A 22,899-nucleotide genomic window follows, 5' to 3' on the forward strand; every position below is an offset into this window, starting at 1 on the left:
AAGGGGCTAGGTACATTACAAATGTGTCTCTTTTTAACTTCATGGTGACCCTATGGGATGGCTACAAATATGGAAAGACAAAGGCCTACACTGGACTCAGTAAGTCATCTTAAATGCCTTGTTCAAGGTCACAGAACCAGTATGTGTAGAAACCAACATGTCAACTCCAAGTGTGCCTGACTCATAGCTAACTTGATATTCCTGCTACAGGTCAACAGAATATAACCTACTCTCTGTTCAGTCCTTCACCTTCGTAAACCAGGTACTCTCTCTCTTTAACCAGACTGGTTAGGTTCCTCGGAGCCCTCTTCTCTACTAGGCCTCCACCACAGGCTTCTGTGTCCATCCTTGACTAGTCCAGTAGCAAGAATCCTGCTAAGCCAGTTTGGAGAGACTCTCTCACCCTTAATATCTGATCAGTTTCCTCATGTCCCACTCTCAATGTCTAAGCCTGTAACAGGCCCTTGGCCTGCCTACCATAAGAATCCTCTTAGACCAGTTCTAACCCTTCATGTCCCCTTATAGTAACCTCCCATTCACTGACCTTTATCACTTTGCTAATTGGCTATAAATTCCCAGCAGTCTTTGTTGTACTTGGGGTTGATTCCCATCTCTGCCCCCATGGTAATAATCCATTACAACAGTCTTGAATAAAGCCTTCCTTACTATTTTAACAAGTGTCAGAATAATTTTTTCTTTGACTATATTATAATTTCCTACTTAGTTAAGTCAAAAGGCTATGATGAAATGTGAAAGATGAAAATTGTCAAATATGACTAAAACCATCCTGAAAATCAATTCCATTACTCTCTGTTATAGCCAAGACTATTCTGTAATAGAACTTCGTCACTTTCAAAGTCCATCGTCCTCTTGTTAGATGTTACTATGCAGGCCTAACATCAAATATTCTAAAATCCTGGCATTCGCTTTTAGGAAGAGAAACTGCAAATTCCATGTTGCTTCCTGAAAGTTTTACTAGTGCACATCCGTGCACACATACGTGCACACACACACACACACACACACACGCATGCACACACACACACACCACAGGCCCAAACAATACAAGCAACGCATTAAAGCAGTGTTTAGGACATACTCTAAAATTCTAAAAGTTCTACATACAAAGATGAGAAGAGCTAAAAATATTCACCCATGTAAAGAAAAGTACCTAAGGATTTCTATTATGATTTCCCCCTTGGATAAAGACATATAAAAGTAACAGACTGTGTTTAGGGTTTGCATAATGCCCCATGAACCAAATTAGCCAATCGTTGAGACGGATCCTGAAGTGTGTGTGTGTGTGTGTGTGTGTGTGTGTGTGTGTGTGTGTAAAATTCTTCTATATGCTTACTTACCAGTTTCTCCAGCTGTTTTATTCTTCCCATGAGGCTTATACAGAACATACGAACATCCTTTTACATGGAAGTGGTCATTAATTTGTCTAAACCATCTGAAAATGACAAGAGAATTTGCTCATAGTAACAGTCCCATAGCACAGACGGCACTATTCCAATTCCAGAGAAATCCGGGCAGCACCAAGTTTGGCATATCTACCAGAGGTTGGCGCCCAGCAGCTGGAAACATGGTTTTACTATCAATACATATCTACAGCATTGTTACTGTGAGGAACTAAAAATAAGGTATTGTCTCTAAGCGAGGACTTCATACCTCATAAGCGTTGTATTTCCAGTGAAAGGGCCGAACCTAATATCTTCAAAGGGGGGTTGAAAGCCCAAAATATGTAAAGCTTCTTCTTGGGTAATGGGTGGAAGACTACAAAAGAAACAATGTCTTTCATTTTACAATTCCAATCATATGCAAATATAACCTGTCTCAATGTCCAGATGTCCATCTGATTTGCAAACAATTTTAGTAATACAGTTGACCCTTGAACAACATGGGTTTAAACCCCATGGATACACTTATATGCAGATTTTTTATATAAATACAATGCAGTACTTTAAATGCATTTCTCTTCCTTATGATATTCTTTTTTTTTTTTAAGATTTTATTTATTCATTTGACAGAGAGACAGCCAGCGAGAGAGGGAACACAAGCAGGGGGAGTGGGCAAGGAAGAAGCAGGCTTCCAGCAGAGCAGGGAGCCCTATGCGGGGCTCAATCCCAGAACCCTGGGATCAGGCCCTGAGCTGAAGGCAGATGCTTAACGACTGAGCCACCCAGGCGCCCCTCTTCCTTATGATATTCTTAACAACATTTTCTCTAGCTTACTTTATTGTAAGAATTCAGTATATAATACATACAGCACACAAGATATGTGTTCATCTACTGTTTATGTTATTGCTAAGGCTTGTGGCCAATAGTATGCCATGAGTCATTAAGTTTTGGGGGAGTCAAAAGTTATATGTGGATTTTAGACTGCCCTAACCCCTGTGTTGTTCAAAGATCAACTATATTTTTAATATTTATTTTGTCATAAATAATGCATGCTTATTATTTTTAGCTAAAGGCTTTTAATAAAATATAGCAATATTTTTCTCAATTTATGAAAAACTTATTCTTAAAAATCTTCGATTACAGAAAAGCAATACCAAATAACTTCTGAATTTGGAATTTAAGGATACCAATAAATTAACATACTTACCTTCCAGCTCCCATTGTGCTATATAAAAAATTCCAACACGAAATTAATGAGGAGATACCACAAGAAGTCTTATATTGTGGTCGGCTTATGCAGTACCTGAGAAAACAAAAGACTGTTTTCTTCACTTGAATGAACACAAAATATACATATAGAAATATAATACTCATGGCAACTAAATGTTTAGTGTAATGAAAACTTCACTCATCTAAGCCAATGTAAAATCTTTACTCACTTAAAATATTTTTATATTTATTAAATGTATCATAAAGGCATAACAATAAACCATCCAGTTTAATAAAGTTAGCTAAGTTTAACTAACCACTAGTTAAAGTAGATGTTATCTAAACCAACGGAAAAAAAAATAATGATTTCTAAACGTAGACACCAACTACTAAAATCTCAGTGTAAGCTCCTAATTCAGCTGCTTACATGATTATCTGCAACTTCAAAAATAGTGGAGAAACAAAGCAGTGTCCCCAGGTATCAATTTTTCAGATTCTTAACTCAGACTGAAAAACATCCATTTATCACCACTATGTCCAACTAAAACCCCTGGGTGAGAAGCAATGATTTCATTGTCCCAGAGAATTTTAAAGCGTAACACAGAATCCTTCCATAGCACAATTTCGTTGCACTGAGTAATCCAGACAATTTTCCAAATTGTCACGTGTCAAGAGAAGTGACTGCAGCTAATGTGAACAGAGGAGAAAAATAAGCAGACTATTAAATCAGAAAAAAAAAAAAAGAAAGAAACAAAGAAACAGTATTGGCTTTCAAATTACCTCTTCCCAACTGCTTTCTTTTTTTTTTTGATTTTTTTTTTTTTTTTATAAGGAATCTCTACACCCACCGTGGGGCCCAAACCCACAACCCCGAGATGAAGAGTCACACACTCTATGGACTGAGCCAGCCACGTGCACTTCCCAACTGCTTTCTAATAAAGATGCTAACAGTGGCCAAAACAAAAAGGAGAAATAAGCCTTAACACTAAACACAGTTTTAGTCTTACCTTAAAATTAATTACAAAAAGAAAAATTACAGATACACGTATGTATATTTGTATAGGTACATATAATATGCCTAATAGTGCATATACAAATCAGCGACCCTTGTGTCTACAGGCTGAACTAAGACCTTTAAGACAAAGATACAAAAGATGATTATCTTAACTATATGGTCACTTAATTTAACTTCTGGTCACTTAACTATATGGTTATTATGTAGCCACATAATACATGAATTATTATGGATTGAACTACATCTCCCTTAAAAAAATGTTGAAGTCCTAACTACAGGTACCTATGAATACAACCTTATTTGGAAACAGGGTCTTTGCAGATGGAATCAAGTTAAGATGAGGTCACACTGGAGTAGGGGTGGGCCCTTAATCCAAGATGACTGGTGTCCTTATAAAAAGAGAGAAAGGACACACAGAGAGGAGAATGCCTGCCAAGCGACGTCCCAGACACATGGGTGGGCGGGGGAACGCAAACAGAGGCCAAAGTGTCGCAGCAGCAAGCCTAGGGATGCCAAGAACTGCCAACAAAGCACTGGGAGATAGGATGACGCAAAAAATTCTACCCCATGCATTTCAAAGGGAACCTGGCCTTGCCAGAGCCTTGACTGCAGACTTCCAACCTCCAGAACTATGAGACAGTTTCTGTTGTTTTAATCTACCCAGTTGACGGCACTTTGTTCTAGTAGCCCTGGGAAACTCATATACTCATCATCCTCCACCAAAGACTACAAACTGGTTTACATCCACAAAAGAAAAAACCAGGGAACATATTATGAATGATTTTGTTTATATCTATTTGCAAGGCTGTTTAAAAAAGAACTCCTACCCACAGAAATGATCCTGGCTTGAGAAAGCGTTGGCATTACAGAGCTCTCATTTGGAACTCAAAGCTAACTTCCGTAAGTGCTCAGGTATTCATAGTTCCCACCAACGTTCTGTTCTGCAACTATATTTCCTACAGATGGACTTAGCAGTCAACATGACTCGTTTCCTACTGCTTTCCCTTCCTCTTGTCCCCTCCAGTATCTTGGGTGGTTTACATTCCTTGTTGAAGGCTAAGAGCCATGAGTGTTATAGTCACTGAATTCTCACATGATTGGGAGTCTTGCTTCCCCACTCGAATGACAATGTGAATGTGACATTTGGGTGACTTTTTCTCTCCTGAGAAACATGACTCCACTGTAGCTTGGCAGCCAGTGCTGCCATGGTGAAGACCGAGACCAAAGGGATAATTTCCCCTCGTACAACTGGTTTTGCACCGGGGCGCCCAGTACTCCTTGAACTTCAGTAACCCCGCTAGAACATGCCTTGGTGTTCATCAATCTGTATCGATTTTCCTTTCCTGGGACACAATTTGCCCTTTCAAATCTGCAGACTCTAGCCTTTCCTTATTTTGGGAACATTCCTTCCAGTTGTGTCTTCAAATTATTTTTTTGTTCTATTTGTTCTGATCTCTTCCTCGAGAATACCAGTTGATGCTATTAGGAGCCTCTGTCTGTTATCCTTACTTAGCTGTTCTTTTTTTTTTTTTTTTTTAAGATTTTAAAGTAATCTCTACACCCATTGTGGGACTCAAACTCACAACCCCAAGATCAAGAGTCACACACTCCACTGACTGAGCCAGCCAGGCGCCCCAATACTTATCTGTTCTTTAATCATTTTTATGTCTTTGTTCTTTTCCATGTGAGTTTTGTGCGATTTCCTCACACTGGCTCACCACTGACTTCATTATGTTTTTCACTGGGTTGGGTTTTTTTTCCTTGCTCCTAATGTGGTTTTCACCTCTACGATGACTTTTTTTCTTTTTCCCTCCACTTCTTTCCAAGGGCATGTCAATTATTTCCTTCTGTTGTCATATAATCTCTTCTTTGACTTCATTTTGAGAAATTGTGTAAATAACAACTTTTTTGATATAAAGGGCTTATTCTGAATTTTAACTTTACTTCCTAGACTAACTCTCCCAAAGATGTATATGCCTTCCGCAGCTGTCCCTGTTTTTTGCAACTTTTATATACATATATCAAGTTGCTTTCGCTATGATTTTTACTCATCCTTGAATAGAGCCCATTATCACTGAAGAGTTGTCTGCTGTCTTCGACTCCCCATCATCAAATCTGCCCCCCATTTTTGTTTTTTTTTATAATTTTGGTAGAAACACAATATAAAATTTACCATCTCAACCACTTTTCAGGGTACAGCTGAGTAATGTTAGCTATATTCATATTGTTGTGGAAGAGATCTCTAGAACTTTTTCATCTTTCAAGATTGAAAATCTACACCCACTGGACAACACCCTTTATCCCCTCCTCGCAGCCTCTGACAACCACTGTTCTACTTTCCATTTTTATGAGTTTGACTACTTTACACTTCATAAAAATAGAATCTACAGTACTGATCTTTCTGTCACTGGCAACCATCATTCTACATTCTGTCTTTATGACTTTGACGACTCTTAAGTACCTTTTAAAGTGAATCACACATTATTGGTCTATTGTGTCTGGCTTACTTCATTTAGCATAATGTCCTCAGTGTTCATCTATGTTGTAGCATGTGTCAGAATTCCTTCTATTTTAAGGCTGAATAACATTCCATTGTAGGTATACAGCACATTTTCTTTATTCCTTTATCGATGAGCACTTGGGCTGCTTCCCCTCTCAGCTGTTGTGAATAATGCTGCAATGAACATAGTATGCAAATATCTCTTCAGGATCCTGCTTTCAATTCTTCTGGGTATATACCCAGAATTGGGATTACTGGATCATACCGTGCCTTAGCGCAGGCAGCTATAACAAATTACGACAGACCTGGTAGCCTCAACAACACTTATTTCTCACAGTTTTGGAGGCTGAGAAGTCCAAGATCGAGGTGCCAGCAAATCCAGTGTCTGGTGAGAAACTGCCTCCTGCTTAGCATATGACCATCCTCTCGTTGTATCCTCACATCATGGAGCAGAGACAGAGAGGAGGAAGCAAGCTCCCTCTTCCTGTCTCTTCTTAGAGGGCACTAATCCCATTCGCGGGGGCTCCACTCATGACCTAATTACTTTCCAAAGGCCCCACCTCCTAATACCATCACCTTGGGGGTTAGGATTTCAATGTATGAATTGTGGGGAGACACAAACATTCGGCTCATAACATACATTCTATTTTTAACTCTTTGAGAAACTTCCATACTTTTCCATAGGGGCTGTAGCATTTTATAATTTTATATTCCTACCAACAGCGCACGAAAGCTCCAATTTCTCCACATCATTGCCAATAATTATTATTTTCTGCATTTTTGATAGTGGCCATCCTAATGGGTATGAGGTAATAACACATTGCAATTTTGATCTGTATTTCTCTGATGATTAATGATATTGAACATCTTTTTGTATGCTTGTTGGCCATTTGCATATTCTTTGGAGAAATGTCAAATCAAGGCTTTGCCCATTTTTTAATCAGGTTCTTTGATATTTTTGTTGTTGTTGAATTGTAGGAGTTCTTACATATTCTGGATATTAGCCCCTTATCAGATATATGATCTGCAAATATTTCTCCCATTCTATAGGAAGCCTTTTCATTGCATTGACTGTTTCCTTTGATGCACAGAAGTTTTAAGGCTTGGCATAATTCCATTTGTCTATTTTTGCTTTTATTACCTGCGCTTTCGGTGTCATATCTCAGATATCGTTGTCAAATCCAATGTCATGAAATTTCCCCCTATGTTTTCTCTAGGAGTTTTATAGTTTTAGATCTTTGCACTTATGTCTTTAATCTATCTTGAGTTCATTTTTGTGTATGGTGAAGAGTAAGGGTCAAGTTCATTCTTTTGCAGGTGGATATCCACTTTTCCCAGCACCATTTGCTGAAGACACTGTCTTTCCTCTATTCTGTGGTCTTGGCACCCTTACTGAAGACTGCCCATTTGCATGAGTGTTTATTTCTGGACTTTCTATTTTGACCCATTTGTCTACATATCTGTCTTTATGCCAGGACCACACTGTTTTGATTACGTAGCTCTGTAATGTTTTGAAATCAGGAAATGTGTGGCCTCAGTTCCACTCTTGCCATCACTCCATTCCCAGCAATTCACTAGAGGCACTGTCCTTGGCTGGAAATGAGGGGGTAAGATAACGGAGTGGCAATCAGCTCAGCAAGGAGGTCTCCTTCCACAGCCCCTACCTGCATTTCTGTAGTGCTGGACTGGATGTCCACCAAGGACTCCAATGTTTCTCCACCGATGCAGCTGCTCACACCCCTGGATCTAACCAAAGGGTCACCAGACGGTTTCAGGACTGCCACACAAACATTAGGAACTGCGCTGTCTGAGGCCCACAGTAGTCTGTGCAGCCCTTAGTGTCCTCTCTCTCTTGGTCCAGATGCACAGGATTTGAGAAGCTTGAATTAAAACCTATGGTTTAGGGATGTTGCTATTTCTTTGTTTGAGGGAAGATGGTTTTTCCCTATTTTTTAAAATTTTCTTCTTATTATTTCCATGGGTTTGAGGTGTAGGGGCCAAGGGCAGGCCACCCCAAGATGGGCCACTTTGGCATGAATATTATTTTGAGTTAAAAGCAATCCAAACCCAGCAGATTCGAAAAAAGCTCTTTACCTCCCCCTCAACTGCCTGCTTTACCAGGAAGAGAGCTACTGACAGAGACTCCGCTTTACCTAAGAAACTTATCTGCATAATGGGGCAAACTTTGTTTTTCAAAACATCTCCTTTCACCTTCCTGCTAATGGCCTTCCTCCCCTTTGTATCCTCAGACTCCTATCCCTCTCCCTAGCTCACATAAGCTTCATGTTACCTCATTGTCTTTGGAACTTCCATGTCTTTGTGGATTCCCTAAATGTACGTTATTAAATTTTATTTTCTCCTGTTAATCTGTCTCATGTCAATTTGATTCTAAGTCCAGCTAGAAGAACCTTGAAGGGCAGGGGAGATCTACCTCCCCGACAGAGAGAAGGAATGGAGTAAAAAGACCTTATTCTGTCATATTTAAATCTCTCCCTTCCATCTTAAACACCTCTTCACAAAGCCTTAAGTCAACCCTAGGCACCCTTCAGATTGTCCCTATTTCTTCATCAATCCAAACTTGTTTTACAGGTCTTGCTCGTGACCAGCCTACAACTTTAACTGACTTTCTACTATTTCTTATGGATGTTTCCACTCCAGCCCTAATCTTGTAATATTCTCAGTGGGAAATGAACTTGTCATCCTGGTAATTTTTCCCCTCAGGTTATTTCTCCCGTCTATCTTTCTTCATCCAGGCCTTTATAGCTTCACCTGTTATACTATTAAAATACAATTATCCAAATTTGTTGTTAAAACATATCTTAAATCTAAGGGATTAGAAGCAAAAATGGGCAAAGGCTTTCTCCAAACTAACATCACTGTTTTTGATTCTAGGGTCTTTCTCTAACACACTCTATATACTTATTACTATCAGTTTATCTTTGTAAAACACTCTTTTGTTAAGAAATCATCAATGACTTCTTTCTACGTCAGAAGAAAAAAAAAGCTGAATCCCTAGCCTTGTATCCAAGATACAGATCATGACAGGTGTTACAAAGAAAGAATACAAACTTTGGAGTCTGGCTCTCTTCAGTTTCAATACAAAATCTACTTACTCAGCATGTGCTGTTGGGCAAGTTTCTTAGCTTCTCTGAGCTTCCCTCCAGACAAGCTTGTCTAATCTTCATTACCAACAAGCAAGACACTCTCCTACCACCCATTCAAAGACCTCTGGACCCTCCATCCCCTCGGATTTCTTCTCTTAAGACCTAGCTCCTCAGGGAAGCCTCTCATAACACTGAGCTCCTCATTACCTCCTCTCATGTTGGCAGTTTATTCATATCCATCATCTGACAGCTTGCCTGAGATATTTTATATTTTTCTGCTTAGTTCCCATTTCTCACCTAGGTTTTAAACCTTGAGAAAACAAAGACCATGTTTTATGCATCTCTATATTCTCAATCCATAGTAAAGGGTCCAATCTTTATTAAATAAGTGATAAAATCTAGGGGTGCCTGGGTGGCACAGCGGTTAAGCGTCTGCCTTCGGCTCAGGGCATGATCCCAGCATTCTGGGATCGAGCCCCACATCAGGCTCCTCCGCTGGGAGCCTGCTTCTTCCTCTCCCACACCCCCTGCTTGTGTTCCCTCTCTCGCTGGCTGTCTCTCTGTCGAATAAATAAATAAAATCTTTAAAAATAAATAAATAAATAAATAAATAAATAAATAAGTGATAAAATCTAACATTTTTTAAGCGTCATACAAATAATTTCTAAAACCTCAAATCGTAGACTAGTAATATTTAAAAGCCGTCATTAATTAAACATTTTTTTCTTTAGAATAAGAACTGTATTCTAAGGAAACCAAATAGCCCCAGCTGATGAGTGAAATTTCTTCTTATTAGAACAATATCACCTAATAAAAGGAGAAGAAATGATAGCCAACAAGGATTCAGACAACAATTATCAATAGGTTTGGCTAAAACCAGCAGGCGAAAAGTTGATGGAGACAGGATATTAGCCTGATGCCACTGATTACATGATGGTTGCAGAAGGGGAACAAAAAAACCTTGGCAATGTGGGCTAGGCTGTCACCACCGAAATCCAGTGATCACTTAAAATCTAATACTGGATGACCAGACGCTATGTACCTTCTGATGTGATGCGATACAGAGGACACGGGAGCACGGTTAGGCAGTATTCTTGCCTAAAATGTTCAACCAGAATCTAAACCAAGTCTTTATGTCTAATTTCCAGCTTTCAGGAAATAGTGAGGTTATAGAAATAATTTAGACAACTAGCAAAGGAAAAAATTAGACAAATCCAAAAGGTACTACCCTCTACAAGATATCTGGCCAAGTCTCTTTAAGAAGTCAATCTCCTAGAATTAAAAAAACAAAACAAAAGAAAAAAAACGGTGAGAGAAGTGAGGTAAAGACTGTTCTAGATTAAGAGAGGCATATAGGCCACAACAAGCAAACGCAAGCTGTGGCTCATGGATGGGTCCCACTATGAACAACCAAGCATGAAGACACTTCAGAAAAATCTGGGAAATCTAAATTTAGCCTGGCAATCAGATACTATGGAAATACTGTTAATTTTATTCAGTACGACAATGGTATTGTGTGATTAAGGAAAAAAGTCAATTTTAAGAGATTACCATCTTCTGAGATCTAATACTTTCCGCTGCTTAATATCTTCAAGAGGGGAATACTGAGGCCACTCCCTTTGATGTCTTCCTTTTTTATCTGAAGTTTTTTTCTTGGAAATTTGCTTCTTTACATTGCCTAGAACACAAGAATACAAAATAAGCAAAATGCTCAAGATGAAACAAACTACCATGGCAATACAACTAATTATGTAACAAAACTAAAAAGCAATGCCACTAGTTCTCAAAATACTTGCAAACATATTGAGGAATACATGTATCTTCAAGAATACTTCCCTGGCTTAAAGAGAGAGAATAAAAACAAGTTTAAGCAACCACGAGTGTTAGTTCATATCAGATTCTCATATTCCAATTCCTGATCTAGTTGCTTAGCTAGTAAAAGACTCAATCACAAAATCTTTGATTTAGAAAATCAAATTACCAACAGTAAAATATTTAACAAGGCCACTTTCCAAAAATGAATCCTTTCTACAAAACAATAAAAGCACATTAATGCAACTCGGTTAGGAAAGTAAAAGCACTAGATCCAATAACGCAATGATGTGACATTTAAAAATATCTGCAGGCCTTGCAGAGGCCACAAAATGAATTAAGAATGATGAGCACACGTACATTATTAAAATGCAACTTTAGCACCAGAAACTGGAATGGAAAACAAAGTCTCCTTTCTGTGTGTGTGTGTGTGTGTGTGTGTGTGCACGCACACACACATGCACTTACGGGTAAATGCACACACACACACACACACACACACACACACCAATCTCTCCAAAGACACATAAGGCAAATAATAGTAGCTACCTAAGGGGGAGGGGAATTGGAAACTAGACAAAAAGAAGACAAAAATGAAATGAGACCTTGCACTGTTTAATTTTTACACTTTTTATTTCTGAATAATGCTAATGGATTACTCAGGTGAAAATTATTTAATTAAAATCTTAACGACAGAGAACAAACTGATGGTCACCAGAAGGGATGGGTGAGTTAGGTGATGGGGATGAAGGAGGGCACTTGTGGTGCGCACCGGGTGAGGTATGGAAGTACTGAATCACTATATTGTACACCTGAAACTAATATAACACTGTAGGTTAACTAACAAATCTAAATAAAAACCTTAAAATACATGTTAATAAATACCATTCAAGTTTCATGTTACTGAAATAGCATTAACATTTCAGACAGCGTGCGCAAATACTTAGGACTTCTCACACCTACTAGATTTTCAATGAAATGATCAAATCAGTTATAAAAGTCAAATAAAAGCTAATGTTTATTTTTATGAGTTATGCATAATTATAAAACATAGATTATATAGATATATGCCTAGAAAACAGACATGGAAAAGGGCTTGTTTCATTCATTCAAAATGCTCTATAATAAAACCCAAACCAACCGGAACTCAGGAACTTGTGACACAGGGGATTTCTCTGATTTTTGTAAGATGTCATAAGGACATCTGGGAAACAAACTGAGGGTTTCAGAGGGGAGGGGGGTGGAGGATTGGGATAGGCCGGTGATGGGTATTAAGGAGGGCACGTATTGCATGGAGCACTGGCTGTTATACGCAAACAATGAATCATGGAACATTCCATCAAAAACTAGGGATGTACTGTATGGTGACTAACAAAACATAATAAAAAATTATTATTAAAAAAATGAATTTAAGTAAACTAAAAAAAAAAAAGATGTCATAATGACAAACACTGCAATATCCAGAAACAAGCTTTTCTCTTTAAGTCTTCACAGAGAACACAAAATTTCTACAGAGCTGAAAAACCACTGGCAAACATGAGTTAAGTCTCATTCTGAAAAGTTTCTTTTCACTGATAAAATAGATCTTAGAGAGTAAGAAGATGGGAAAACTACTTTCCAATGTTTTTTCCCATGTCTTCATTGCCCAATAATGTTTTAATGCCCTACCTAGTTTTCCCAGCCACTTAAAATCTTAGAGGCAAATGAAGCATGGTAATCTGTGACCCCAGCAGCCCCCAGAGTGGTCTGGACCCGCATACTTCCTCTAAGGCTTACCTGAGCCTGCCCTCAGTCCCCTTCTACTTTACTCCCAGGACCCCCTGGGCTAAATAAGTGTGCGTTCCAAATGTGCACCCTTCATGAAATCCCCACACAAGAAGAGCCGGTCCCACAGGCAAAATTCCATTCAGTTCAAGAGAGGAAAGCTCTGGCAAAGTGGAAACTAAGTTTGAGAGGGGAACATAACAGATCAACACCTAAACCCTCTGTCTCCCCATCTCATCAACTCCAGGAACCTTTGCCCACCTTCCCTTGTCATTGTCATATTCCTTCTTCCATTCCTCACCTTACCCCTAACACACCCATCTAGCCCCTATACCAAAGAAATATACATACATACACGCCTACCTCTACTCACCACACTGTCTTTTAGAGAAAGGTCTGAGGATGGCAAATACAAGTAGAATATCTGCCATCTTTTTGACTTGAGGAACCATGGGACAGAGTTTTGGGTAATCATTGTCACTGGAAAGTGAGGTGGGTGGGCAACCCAGAAATAAGACAGCCAGAAAAGGGGAGACTCAAATTTTATGTATATATTTGACCCAAATCTTAGGCTGATCCTTGAACCATGCATGCACAGAGCCGACCCCAAAGAGCACAGCTAAGGCTTAAAAAATTGGACAGATATTTGAAATGTCCTCCAGAGACAAAATTTGCAATTTTAGTCAAACCAAATTCATTGCCGCTAAAATTAAAAACAAACAAATGAAAAACTTAAAATAAAACACTCTTTGGAGGAATACACCAGAATCCAAAATCACCACAACATTTCCAATACCTCAGATACAACCCCAAATTACTGAACATGTAAAGAAACTGAAAAATGTGACACCTTCTCCAGGAAAAAAAAAAAAATAAGACCAACTCTGAGATGACCCAGCTCTTAAAACCAGCAGATAAGGATTTTAAAGTGGATATTATAACTACGATTTATGAGATAGATACAACCTTTCAGGAATGAATGAAAAGATAGCAAATCCAAGATAGGAAACAAAAACTATCTTAAAAGTGTAAATTTCAGAACCAAAAGATACAATACCTGAAACGAGTAATTCATTGAATATGCTTAAAAGCGATCTTTAAGAGATGTACTCTATTTTTTTTTTTTCAGTTATAAAATTTTCATCAAGATGAAGACGAATCATGTCTTTTCCTTTTGGAGTGTAGTTGACACATAATGGTACATTAGTTTCGGGTGCACAACATAGTGATACCACAAATTTAGATGTTATACTCATCTCAAAACTAGCTACCATCTGTCCCTATACAACACAATTACAGAATCTCTGGCTATATTCCCTGTGCTGTATCTTTTATTCCCGTGAGGTTTCATTCCATAACTGGAAACTGTATCTCTCACTCCCCTTCAGACCCATGTTGCCCGTCCCCTCACCCCCACCCCAGGCAACCATCAGTTTGTTCTCTGTATATATAGGTCTGATTCTCTTTTTGTTTGTTTGTTTATTCATTAGTTTGGGATTTTAGATTCCACGTATAAGTGAAATCATATGGTATTTGGCTATCCCTGTCTGACTTATTTCACTTAGTACGATGCCCTCTAAATCCATCCATGTTGTGCCAAATGGCGAAATCTCATCATTTTTTATGGTTCAGTAGGAGAGATGGACTTTAAATATAAAAAGATACAAGTTGAAAATAAATGGATAGAAAAGGACATACCACGCAAACACTAGTCGAAAGCACACTGTAGCTAGATTAACATCAAAGTCGCATTCAGAACAAGAAATATTACAAGGAATAATGAGGGACATTTCATAAGGATAAAAAGGTCAATGCAACAAGAGGAAATTAATATCATAATTGTGTGTGCACCTAATAATAGCGTTTCAAATTGCATAGAAGCAAAAATAAACAATTAAATTCAGAAAAGAGAACAATCATAGTTGATTTTTAACACCCCATTTTCAGCAATGGATAGAGCAAGACAAAAATTAAGTAGCAACACAGAAGATGTGACCAACACTCTCCAACACTTTGACCCAATAAATATTTATAGGACACTACAGCCAACAACAACAGAACGGGCAGGCATTCTTTCCAAATGCACATGGTACATTCACCAACGTGGACTGTATGATGGGTTCCAGAACAAGTCTCAGCCCATTCTAAAAGACTGAGATCATTGTGCTCTGTCCACAATGGAATGAAATTCAAAATCAACATTTAGCAAAAGCCCCATAAAATTTGGAAATGAAGCAGCACAGTTCTAAACAGTAACGCATATATCAAAGAAGAAATCACAAGGGAAATTAGAAAATACTTCACATTAAATGATAATAAAAATAAAGTGTATCAACAGTCGTGGGCTGTGGCCAAAACAGAACTCAGAGAGCAATTTAAAGCACTAAATGCTCATAGGAGAAGTCTTGAATCAAAAAGTTGAAGCACAAAGTAAACCCAAAGTAAGTAGAAGGAAGAAAATAATAAGCAAAATTCAGCAGAATAGCAAACAAACAATTGAGAAAATTAACAAAGCTAAAAGTTGGTTATTTGAAAAGATGAACAAAACTGATAGCACCCTGGCCAGAAAAAAAGAGAGAGAGAGAGAGAGAGAGAGAGAGAACATACATGACCAGTATCAGGAATGAAAGAGGAGTTATTACTGAAGACCCTGTAGGTATTAGAAGGATAAAGAGGCAACAACTTTATGGCAACAAAACCGACCACTTAGATAAAATGGACACACTAAAATTTGACAGAATTAATGGGAATCAAGACAACTCCATAATCACCATTAGAGATTTTTAATACCCCTCTGAAAAGCCCTCAGAAAACAGGAGAGATCACTTCCCAACCTGCCTTAGGAGACCGGCACAGCCCTAATGCCAACATGTGAAAAAGATACTACCAAAAATTTACAGACCAGTCACCCATAAAAAACAGACACAGAGTCAAACCTCCCAACATGCCGAGAATTACAAATTTACATGTTCTGTGAAGCAAGTTGAACTCGCAAATGCACAAGTATGGCGGTCGTACAGAACGGTCCAAGACGCCCAGATCCGAGCTCTACCTCTTACTAGCTATCAACTTGCCACAAGCAACTTATCCCCTCGGAGCCTCAATTTCTTTACCTATAAAATGAGGATAAGAATACCTACCACATAAAAATCCTGTATTACTTTGCGTTCAAAAGAAGTGAAAAGCAGTAGCTTGCGACAGGGGGCCAGCGCACTGCAATTGTGAGGCTGTGTTCTGCACCCGAGGTGAACAGCACCCTCTTAAATTGTGCAGGACACGACCTACTCAGTGGTACCTGGAGACCCTTTGGCTGCTCAAACATTTTAACAAGAAAAAGCCACAATGTTATATGATAGAAAAGAAAACCAAACATTTAATTGGAAAGATGAATTCATGTCTCTGCAAAACTACAGAACAGTGGTATATTATTCTAGCAACCTCATTAACCATTTCTAAGCTACCATATACGTATCTGCAATACCTGTATTTTACAGCATTCTTAGATTTTTCAAAGCTCTCAAAATGCACAGGCTATGTGTGAAGTTTCCAATGGTAACGCATTCATGAACTAAATGTCCTCTGCCCAAAGTTATTTTTTAACTACAGTGACAGACAACACGACAGCAATGTTCCTTGTTCATCATTATAAAAGGAAACCGTGTTTAATGGCAAGCTTAAACAAGATATATTGTTTTCTGATTATTTTCACATGTGAAATTCAAGCCTCCTTCCTTACCTGATTTGTGTTTCAAATTTGTGGTCACCCCATCAAATTCAGATTTATCGATTTCCCATGCAAGAGGTAGCTTGCCCAGGCTATTGGATAAGTTTTCCAAGCTGTTTTCTTCATTGTAAATGATTTCTGATGTACTCGTTGGGATGCCAATGTATCTTGATGGATTATTTCCAGCAGATGAAGTACTATCAGGGAGGCAAGAAGAGCGGGTTGAATTTGGAGTTTTATAGATTGAGGTTGCCTGGTTGAGAAAGGCATAGTCTGAACAGATGGCATAAATTTTCTCCCGAGTGTGGGTCACCGGACAGCTCCACGGATAATGACCATCTCCTTTGGGACCCAAAGGTGCCCCCGAGGCACGAGTGCAGAAAGACTGGACAGCACCTTGTAGATTCTCTTCAGGAGACTTTCTCTCGGATTTGTGCTCACCATTTCCAGAATCATTTGCCCTTTCTGCTTCTGCAATGTTAGGCATTGAATGCAACTATAAAAGTTCTGTTAGAAGGAGAAGTTGCAACTCTTTCTATGACTTGAAAAGCAACTGTGACAATTGTTCACAGCATTCTACAGAAACTTGAGAGCTGCAGGATGGGCTCCTAAGAAAAGAGGGAGGAGAAAGAAACATCAACAATCCACCAGACACTACAAAGGCACTAAAAAAGGAATCAAGCATTTCACGTGCCTTCATTCAATAAATATTTATTTTACAACTACTACAGACCTACAGCCACAATCATTGGCCATGTGTCTTATTAAAAAATTGTTTTACAATAATGCTTTATAGTAACAAAAAAGAATTCAATTAAAAAAATGGGCAAAATATCTGAATAGTCACTTCCCCAAAGACAGTGTAGAAATGGCCAATAAACACACGAAAAGATGCTCAACGTCATTAATCATCATGGAAATGCAAATTAAAACCACAACAAGATACTATGTCACACCCAGCAGGATGGTTCTAATCAAAAATACAGATAATAAAAAGGATCGTTGAGGATGTGGAGAAACTGGAACCCTCATACCCTTCTGATGGAAATGCAAAATGGTCCAGTCACTTTGGAAAACAGTTCCTCAAACATGCACAGTTGCCATATAATCAAGCAATTTCACTCAAGGTATACATCTAAGAGGAATGAAGCATATATCCACACAAATGTTCATAGCAGCATTATTTATAATAGCCAAAAAGGAGAAACAATCCATTAGTTGATGAATGGATAAATAAAATAAATAAAATGCGGTATATCCATTCAATGGGATATTTTGGGGCAATGATAATAAATGAAGCCCTGACCCATGCTACAACATGAACGAGCCTTGAAAGCGTTATGCTAAATGAATAAAGCCAGTCATGACAGAGCCTAATAGTCTATGATTCCATTTATATGAAATGTAAAATAGTCAAGTCTCTAGTGACAGAAATTAGATTAATGGGTTACCTAAGGCTGGGAGGGAGGAGGAGGTTGGGGATAACGGCGTTTCTTTTTGGAGTAGTAAACATACTCTGTAATTGAGTGAGGTGATGAACGCACAACTTTGTGAATATACTAAAAGCTACTGAATTGGAGATTTTAAACAGGTGAATTGTATGGTGTGTGAATTTCATCTCAACAAAGCTGTGCAGTCATCACCACAATCAATTATAGTTAGTAGTCACTAACTTCTGATCAGTCTCAGGAAAAACCGATTTTCAAGTCTACACCAATTCCTTTGGGGAAGAACACAGAGAACAGCTCAAAAAGCAACCAAGGGCATTTGAGGAAGCTGAAGATTTAGACAAAAGCAAGACCTTGGGGCGCCTGGGTAGCGCAGTCGTTGGGCGTCTGCCTTTGTCTCAGGGCATGATCCCGGAGTTATGGGATCGAGCCCCACGTCAGGCTCCTCCGCTGGAAGCCTGCTTCTTCCTCTCCCACTCCCCCTGCTTGTGTTCCCTCTCTCGCTGTCTCTCTCTGTCAAATAAAGAAATAAAATCTTTAAAAAAAAAAAGCAAGACCTTGATGAGTCAGCCCACTACAGGTGGTAGAGGAGGGTCCTCGTTGCAGGTGCCAGGGTGAGTGTGTCCACTTCTCAGGGGTCTAGCGATGTGGCTCGAGAGACAGAACCCACCCCGGGTGACCAGTTTGACCTTCACTAGTTAATATCTCTGCCCATTCACTTATTTAAAAAACTAGAAACGAGAATAATTTTCATAAGTTACCGAAAAATGATTCTACAAAACCCATCATACAAATACTGAATGACAAAAACCACTAAGGCAATAAGAAATAACAGAAGACTGATGGCCACAAGAGCCATGATCGCTCAAGTCTGTGAGGAGAAACCAGTAAAGGTAATGCCTGTCCTTCGTGTAATTTCAGGCAACAGAGCTCACTACAAGGAGGACTCCACATATCCTAGAAAAGATTCCACTTTCTTCATTTTTAAGGAATGCTTTCCCTCTATTCAAACCTTCAGGTAGTAATTTTTCTAGTAATTGGTGCAGAATTTATAGTTCTTTGCAGGAAGGTCGGTTTGGCTGGAGCTTCACCACGGAAGACGGAAACTCCCAATGGTATTATTTCGGAATCTTTTTTCAAGAAATCCTAGGACTGCTTGGGGGTGCCTGGGTGGCACAGCAGTTAAGCGTCTGCCTTTGGCTCAGGGCCTGATCCCGGGGTACCGGGATCAAGCCCCACATCAGGTTCCTCCACTATGAGCCTGCTTCTTCCTCTCCCACTCCCCCTGCTTGTGTTCCCTCTCTCGCTGGCTGTCTCTATCTCTGTCGAATAAATAAATAAAATCTTTAAAAAAAAAGAAAAAGAAAGAAAAGAAAAGAAATCCTAGGACTGCTTGTAACGGATCTCTAGACCAGAAGCTTTTCTGCCTTCTCCTTCTTCCTCATCTCCTGGCGTCATGGTGACATTGGAGGAAGATGCAAAGAGGTCAGTGCGTCAGGTCGCACAGACCAAACTGGGCTTTTCTGAGGAGTCAGTTTCTCTGATTCTTAGCAGAGGAACTTCACAGAGAATTTTCTACTGATCTGTGACCCTCGTGTCTTTCTCTAAGAGTCAGCATGGTGGGCAGGGGTAGGTGTTATTTGTGGCGTTGGGGCTGTATGGGTGGGTTGTGGTAGGTGAGGCGTGAAAAAGAGCATAGGTCCCGGTAAGGGGTGGTGACCCAAGGGTGCTGGAGTCAGTCTAGGGGTGGGGGAGGGGAGGGGGTAGAGGAGGGAGAGAGAAATGCTCCAGGCACTACCCTTATCTCTACAGCTCCAGCTTAGCTTCTACTTCGCCAGAGCTTCCCTCTCAGATTTAATGGAATTGTGCCCGTGGCCCAACTTCTGTGTGGCAGTGTAGGGATGAAGGATGCTTGACTTGGAACATAGATAGAATATGCTTATCAAAAACAAAGACAAAAGGAAATGAGTGCATTTGAGCAAAAAAAAGGGTGGGGCTGAGCTTTCTGGAAGCTAAAGACAAGAAAGAACATAGCACTTGGTTAATAAAAAGTTTAACAACCTCGTTTTGTTTGTGTTTGGAGTTTGTTTGCTTTTAAATAACGGTCACTGAACAAGAAGGATCTCTTTGGTTGCACTTCTACAAAAAAAAAGTGAAGATCGTCAACGGAAGGACATATTTTATATTGATTGTCAATAAAAGCCAACAGTGGTCTAAAAACGTCCTCATTTGAACCTTGTTTATGGAATTTCTCTTTCAAAAATAGTGTGATATTTCTAGATTTTTATCATAGAAGTAAAACAAATGATAGAAAAATATTGTGAAATACCAAGATATTATACAGAAAATGACAATTATCCAAATCCCGTGACCCAAACACTGCTGGAGTTTCTTTCCTTCTCTGTCAGATGCATGTCTGTTCTCCCCGCGTCAATGGGAGCCCTTGGGGCTAAGGGTGCTAGTTACTATCACGTCCCCAGGCTTTCCCACAAGTGTACTGAGCGCAAGTTATTACTGATAACAGAATCATTAGAGACAGCAATTACTGTATTATGTTGTAATTGTAGCCTCAAGAAATACTGAGATACAGAGGGGCAGTTTGTCCCCCCACTAAACAGCCTGCAGCTCCCACGTTTTGTCCTATCTTGTATCTCCTTTTGTTCCTATTTTTGCAAACCATTCCCAATTCCATCCCCACTCCTAGCACTGGGACCACCACCAACACCAGCCGGGCCCTGGGGTTGACATTTCAAATCTGGCCTGTGCAGAGATATTAGGAAATAAAGCTTGGACACATGAATGATAATATAACTCCCCTTCCTAAAACCTTCTGCTCTTAGAAAAAAGCCAACTCCTTGTCTGGCCCCATGATCTACTTCTTTATCTCCACCTCATCCCTCTTCCCCCTTCCTACTCACCCTCCTGTATTTGGTTAATTCCCATTTGTACTGCCCATATCCTTCAATGTCACTTTTGGGGGATTCTTTCTTTGCTCCCCAAACGAGGCTAGGTCACACTGTACATACTCAGTACCTTTCTTTCACAAGGCTTGCGGGGATTATCCTCACAGATGGGCATTTGTGAAAGTCTCATGAACAAATGGTTACTTTTAAGTGCCTACATCATTCCAGGCATTATTTTAAGCCCCGGATTAGAAGCCTAGATTCCAGGAGGATTTACTAGGAGAGGCCTTAGGAATCAGGATCTGGACTTTTAGCCAAGAGGGCTCTTTTTCTCCTCCCCGGTTCTCATCTGTGAGAACTGAATTTCCAGAGAGGCGATGCTGTATTAAGACTTTACAAAGATTGATTGCAGGACCTAAGGCTCAATTTAAGGATGTATTCTTACGACCACGGCACAAGCAACAGAAGTACTGTTTAACTGTGAGTGAACAAAATTATATAAAATGCGCCACTAGAGTAACGATTTTTAAAAGTCACTAGAACGAATTGTTCTATAAAATAAACGTTCCATTTTTTAAGGTCAATATTCATCGCCTAGCCTACATCCTTTTTGCGTTGTATTTCAATCCGTATTTTTAAATACCAAGTTTGCTTAGGGAACGAAGATCTTAAGAAGTGTCTTCAGCAAAGGCTCCCCCATAGGACAACGATTATGATCTCTATTCTGTATGGAAGGCCACGGAGACGCAGGAGCCTGGAAGCGGCTTACTGACGGTGAAATACGCGCCCTAGGGCTGGGCCAGACCCGCTAAGCCTCAGCGGGTCAGCTCTCGGTCCTTCTCCCGGGTGTCCGCCCCCCGCGCTCCGGGCCCCTTGCCGGGTCAGACCCGAGCCCCTCCCCCGGCTGAGGCCGCCGGCCTACGAAGGATACCCGGTTCTCCCGCGCGCCGCGGCAGCGTTCAACCCAGGCTCCCGGGCGGGCGAGCGGAGCTCCCCCCGTCCTACTCTGCGAAGCTCGCGGCGCCGCGGGGCTCAGAAGCCGCCGGGACCGAGGCGACGGTCTCGCAGGCGGATCCCCGCCGCGCCGAGCCGATGTGTGGTGAGGAGCGGAGGAGCGAGGCCGCGCTCTCTGCCTGCGTGGCTCCGGCGGCCTCCACGACCCAGGAGCGCTCCCCGGGGCCGGGCGTCCCCCGGTCCCAGTCCCCCGCAGCGAGGCCTCCGGGCCCCTCCGTCCCCCTCCCTCCCAGGCCGGAAGCCAGAGTTGGCCGCTAGAGGGAGCGGGCGGAGGCTGGTGGAGTGACCACCTCCAACCAGCCCGGGGGCTGGGGGACGCTCCCTGCGCCCGAGGCTCGAGGGCGGGTGGGACGCGGGCAGTTACTGCCCCCGGGCCAAGGAGGAGCGGCCGATTAGAGCTTTGAATGCACCAGTTGAGGTCATACTCACGACACTTGCAAAAAATAGAAAACAGAAAAGCCCCTCCTGGGCCTCCACCCAGGGCCGTTTTGGCCGGCGGAGCCACCCGGCCCCTCTAGGTTTTCGGGGCAGCTGGCAAGGGTCCAGAGATTAAAGGGAGAGAGAGCAGGAGGCTCTAGGTCCAATTCCGGAGCTGACCGTGACCCCTCCTGGCGACCCTCTGGCCGCGGAGCGGGCATACGGGGAAGAAGGGACGGCCACCGCACGCTCCGGGCCAGGCCCTGCCTTGCGTGGCGCGGAAACCCGCGCCGGGCAGGAGCCACCGGTATCCACGCGGGCATCTCCAAATCAGGCTTTGTTCCCGAGAGCACTCGTGCCTTATCTTCCTAACACTTCCTCCATCGTGCGGACCAGCTCTTCACCCCACTTTTTCCCGGGAGGAGGACGGGTACGGATGCGGCGGCCTCCACTCAGACGGCCCCGGGGCTCGGGAGAGGTGGTGGCCCCTGGCCACCCAGGCAGCATAGGCAGCGTCCCTAGCGGGCGGGCGGCAGCAGGCCCGGCCGGCGGCGCGCGGATACCAGGTGGAGGGACCCGCGCACTGGGC

At 41.1% G+C, this 22,899-nt stretch overlaps 1 protein-coding gene across 6 annotated transcripts in view; it reads right to left on the reverse strand.

Moving 5' to 3' along the window:
* BIVM (basic, immunoglobulin-like variable motif containing) overlaps positions 1–22,899 on the reverse strand; it is a 76,651-nt gene that overhangs the window by 53,310 nt on the left and 442 nt on the right. For 2 of the 6 annotated variants that reach the window (XM_026493576.4, XM_048215498.2), the window contains exons 2-6: positions 16,541–17,136; positions 10,780–10,906; positions 2,608–2,703; positions 1,672–1,776; positions 1,359–1,453 (exon numbers count right to left, since the gene is read on the reverse strand). In XM_026493576.4, coding sequence (XP_026349361.2) covers positions 1,359–1,453; positions 1,672–1,776; positions 2,608–2,703; positions 10,780–10,906; positions 16,541–17,015 — 898 coding nt within the window. In that variant the 5' untranslated portion in view covers positions 17,016–17,136. Of the gene's footprint in view, positions 1–1,358; positions 1,454–1,671; positions 1,777–2,607; positions 2,704–10,779; positions 10,907–16,540; positions 17,137–18,329; positions 18,490–18,533; positions 18,708–21,810; positions 22,861–22,899 lie in introns of those variants that run through there. The other 4 variants (XM_048215495.2, XM_057307271.1, XM_048215497.2 and 1 more) reach the window with 4 other exon arrangements.

Source organism: Ursus arctos, unplaced genomic scaffold (assembly GCF_023065955.2).
Source record: "Ursus arctos isolate Adak ecotype North America unplaced genomic scaffold, UrsArc2.0 scaffold_10, whole genome shotgun sequence".
Taxonomy (NCBI): Eukaryota; Metazoa; Chordata; class Mammalia; order Carnivora; family Ursidae; genus Ursus; species Ursus arctos.